Below are 5,000 nucleotides of genomic sequence, written 5' to 3' on the forward strand. Positions count from 1 at the left end.
TTGTTTGTGAATGATACTGTATTGGTTGCACACTCGAAGGAAAACGTGTGACGTTTAATTAGAGTTTGGAAGGGTGTGTAAGAGAGGGAATTTGCAAGTTAATGTGGGTACGAGTATGGTTATGAGATGTAAAAGAAGTGAGGATGGTGTCAGTTTGAATAACACACTGAATTGAGAGTGACTTGAAGTAAATCACTTTAAGTTCTTGGTTTCTGTTGTTGCTGCAAAGGGTGGAGCGAAAGCAGATATACGTCAAAGTTAATGAAGGATGTAAAATGTTGGGAGCAGTGAAGGGAGTGGTAATGAATAGAGGGTTAGGGATGAATGTATAGAGTTCTGTGTGACAATGAATGAATGCATGATAATTGATTATCTGGTATCAAGACTAAAGTTGAAATGCACTACCCAAAGATTACTAAAAGTAGAGGTTATGAGGCATAGAAAATCAAATAATTTAGATGAAAAAAATAAATATATTAAAAATAGATGAAAGTAGGTAATAGAATTGATTAAAAACCTTTGATATTTGTTGGGGGAGAGGTGAGTAGACATAACGAAATGTACAATGGAGTTAATCTGATTCTGTACTTGGCTGAATTTGGAAATGAATAAAAGGTCTGTGCGCATTTGTGAGTTCGTAGGTGTGTGTGTATTTGAAGAAACACCAAAAACGTTAACCCAAATTATACTTGTGCTGGAATTCGATTAATTTCTTTTTTCAGATCTAAATAGAAATATAATTGTAACAAAGTGATCTAGAGAAAATCTTTGCTCATTTTCAATCTTAACAAAGAAGTCCTATTAAATTCTTTGCTCACTTTCAATCTTAAAAAAAAAAAGTTTGATAAAAAATTTTGCTCATTTTCAATCTCAACAAAAAAAAATGGCTAAAAATTTTGCTCATTTCAAACTTAAGGAATTCCTGATAAAAACTTAGCTCATTTTCAAACTTAACAAAAAAAGTCTTGATAAAAATCTTTGCTTATTTTCAATCTAACAAAGAAACCCTGATAAAATCTTTGCTCATTTTCAACCTTAAAGAAATCCTGATAAAAACTTTGCTCATTTTCAATCTTAAAGAAATCCTGATAAAAACTTTGCTCATTTTCAACCTTAAAGAAATCCTGATAAAATCTTTGCTCATTTCCAGCCCGAACTGATTGCCGCTTTTGGATATCCAGTAGAGATTCATCACGTGACCACAGAAGACGGGTACATCCTGGAATTGCACAGGATTCCCCATGGCGTAACTGGACCATCTGAGAACCGTCCCGTTGCCTATCTGGAACATTGCCTACTTTGTTCTTCTTCGGATTATATCATGAATTATCCTAATGAAGCTTTGGGTAAGATGGATATCTTAGTTTTTTTATAGCTCAGTTCTTTCTGCTTTTTAGGTTGCTCTGTAGATTTTAATTGACCGGAGAGAGAGAGAGAGAGAGAGAGAGAGAGAGAGAGAGAGAGAGAGAGAGAGAGGGAGAGAGAGGGAGAGAGAGAGAGAGAAAAGTCGCTAATGAAAAACTGTAATTACAGAGGCAAATTTCCTCTTGGTAGGAGTGGATTTGGTAGATTTGAGAACAATGCCCTCAGAAGGATATTGGGACTTGAATAGCAGGACAGGATTAGAAATAAAATTAAGAGCTTACTCGAGTGCCATATGTGGATGAGATCATGCTGAGGGGCAGATGGAGATGGTGTGGCATGCTCTTCGCACTCCCCAAAAAGATTAGTTCACCAAACGTTTAGCTGGACTCCACGAGGCACTAAAAGAGTTGGAAGACCCCGGCCTACATGGCTAAGGAATATGAAGCGTGAAGTAGGAGATGATGAACATCAAACTTTCAACTGGGCTCCACAAGGCACTAGAAGAGTTGGAAAACCCAGGCCTGTATGGCTGAGGAATATGAAGCGTGAAGTAGATGATGATGAGTGGAGAAGTATTGAATTAAAACCTCACGTTAGAGACGACTGGTGAAATCTAACAGAGGCCTTTTGCGTCAATAGGCGTAAGAGTAGACGATGAATAGTGGAAGGGACTCTTCAGCTATGATAAGCATCTCATCTAGAAGGACTAATTCAAAACACTGTTCTCTACTCCTGGGTAGTGCCATAGCCTCTGTACCATACTCTTTGATTACAGTTCTCTTGCTTGAGGATACACTCAGGCACACTATTTTATGTTTCATTATTACCTTTCCTCAATATTTTGACCATTTGAGAAAAACCTCTCAGATCTGGGAATCTGGAAGCGATATAAAAAGAACTGGAACTTTATACGAATTTCTGAATTTGAAAATTCAATCGGGTTTCTGAACCAGAAATTTCAATCGGATTTCTAAATCTGAAATTTCAACCAGGTTCACAAATCTCGAATTACAATCAAAAAGTTTAAACTGCTATTCTTGATTTGTGAAAATTAACTATAATCTAAAGAAAAAAACTAGCAATATTAAATTTTAAGTGATTTTGTCTGAATATAAATCACATATTATTCTGCATATTTTAATGAGCTGTTGATACAAAGGAAATATAAATACCTGAATCCAAAGAATGATTCTTTCCCTATTCTGAAAAGAGAAAATCCTACATCTGAAGAATGAATTCCAATGTCCTCACCACTAAGACATTAGACGAAACTCAGGGAACTGTTTAAATTCATTCAACCAAGACGACTTGATACCTTGATCCAAAGGAGGATTCTTTCCCTATTCTGAGAAGAAGAGATGTTCGTACATCCAAAATCCTACATCTGAAGAATGAATTTCAATGTCCTCACCACTACGACACAAGACGAAACACAGGGAACTGCTCTTTAAATTTGTATGACTCTTTCAAAATTTTAGGTGTGATTCTTGACAGCAAATTTACTTTTGAGAAACATATAAGGTCTGTGTCTTCTTCAATTGCACAAAAAATTGGCTTATTGAGAAAGTCTTTTAAGATATTCGGTGATCAATCTATTCTGAAGAAGTGTTTTAATTCTTTTATTCTACCTTGTTTTGAGTATTGTTCTCCTGTCTGGTCTTCAGCTGCTGATTCTCATCTTAATTTGTTGGACAGAAACTTACGGTCTATTAAATTTCTTATTCCTGATCTAGATATTAATCTCTGGCACCGTCGATCAATTAGTTCATTATGCATGTTGCATAAGATTTTTCATAACTCTGACCATCCTTTACATTCAGATCTCCCTGGACAATTCTATCCTGTTCGTAATACTAGGCAGGCAGTTAATTCTAATAGCCAGGCCTTCTCCATCATAAGACTCAATACTACGCAGTACTCAAGAAGTTTTATTCCAGCTGTTACCAAGTTGTGGAATGATCTTCCTAATCGGGTTGTTGAATCAGTAGAACTTCAAAAGTTCAAAGTTGGAGCAAATGCTTTTTTGTTGACCAGGCGGACATGAGTCTTTTTATAGTTTATATATGACATATTTGTTGTTGACGTTGTTAATAGTTTATATATGATATATCTCTTTTGACATTACTTTTTTTGAATGATTTATTGTTAATTTGTTCTCTTCAGTTATTTATTTCCTTTCCTCACTGGGCTATTTTTCCCTATTGGAGCCCCTGGGCTTATAGCATCTTGCTTTTCCAATTAGGGTTGTAGCTTGGATAGTAATAATAATAATAATAATAATAGATTAAATCAATCAAAGAGACTTTATACCTTGATCCAAAGGAAGATTCTTTCCCTATTCTGAGGAGAAGAGATGTTCGTACATCCAAAATCCTACATCTGAAGAATGAATTTCAATGTCCTCACTACTAAGACATTAAACAAAACACAGGGAACTGTTTAGATTCATTCAACCAAGAAGACTTCATACCATAAACACGACTTAGAAATGTTGGTCCATTTTCAACCATGACATAAGATGGAAACCAGGAGACGAGTTTGAGATGTTCGTCCATCCAAAATCCTACATCTGAAGAATGAATTTCAATGTCCTCACCACTAAGACATTAGACGAAACTCAGGGAACTGTTTAAATTCATTCAAGCAAGAAGACTTAATACATTGATCCAAATTAGGATTCTTTCCCTATTCTGAGAAGAAGAGATGTTCGTACATTCAAAATCCTACATCTGAAGAATGAGTTTCAATGTCCTCACTACTAAAGACATTAGACGAAACTCAGGGAACTGTTTAGATTTAATCAACCAAGAAGACTTCATACCATAAACACGACTAAGAAATGTTGGTCCATTTTCAACCATGGCTAAGACATAAGATGGAATTAAACTGAACTAAGACATTAGACGAAACACAGGAAACTGTTTAGATTCAATCAGAGACGACGACTTAATACCACAAACACGACTAAGAAATGTGGGTCCATTTTCAACCATGGCTAGGACATAAGATGGAAACCAGGAGACGAGTTTAAATTAAGGCTGACATGGCGGACGGTCCCCTTAAATTGCCCAAACAAACATTCCACCAGAACTTAATAAACTGCTTAGTAACAAACACTGGCTTTAATATACCCCTAAGGAGGCAACATAAACGTCCCGTAAACTTTAATGGTCCAAAGTGCTTTCCCCCGTTCAACGTCATTTTACTTCTCGCACCCTCTTTCCCAAAGAACGTCCTACCCAGGACCCAACTTAAGAGTGGGTCCCGGACCCAACTTAAGAGTGGGTCCCGGACCCAACTTAAGAGTGGGTCCTGGTCTTACCCAACCCTACATCCCGAGGCAATTAGGCAGCTCTCGCAATGAGTCCGCTGGTAAGGGTATTAGCGTAATAACTTTGTTTACAAATGTTTTATAGGGAAATTAGATAACGTTTTGGCTTAATTAGCAGGCTCAGACTTCGCTTTGAGTTTAAAACGTTTCTGTTCAGGACGTTTATTGCAATGATTTTTTATGGGTTAGAATCATGAGTTACCATATATATATATATATATATATATATATATATATATATATATATATATATATATATAGTGTATGTGTAGGAATCACGAACGCTGACCCGTGATGTCTATAA

General features: G+C 36.1%; 1 protein-coding gene across 2 annotated transcripts in view; it reads left to right on the forward strand.

Moving 5' to 3' along the window:
- LOC137628710 (lipase 3-like) overlaps nt 1-5,000 on the forward strand; it is a 22,624-nt gene that overhangs the window by 1,476 nt on the left and 16,148 nt on the right. For both annotated transcript variants that reach the window (XM_068359859.1, XM_068359860.1), the window contains exon 3: nt 1,151-1,346. In XM_068359859.1, coding sequence (XP_068215960.1) covers nt 1,151-1,346 — 196 coding nt within the window. The remainder of the gene's footprint in view (nt 1-1,150; nt 1,347-5,000) is intronic.

The sequence above is a fragment of the Palaemon carinicauda genome, chromosome 36, assembly GCF_036898095.1.
Source record: "Palaemon carinicauda isolate YSFRI2023 chromosome 36, ASM3689809v2, whole genome shotgun sequence".
Taxonomy (NCBI): Eukaryota; Metazoa; Arthropoda; class Malacostraca; order Decapoda; family Palaemonidae; genus Palaemon; species Palaemon carinicauda.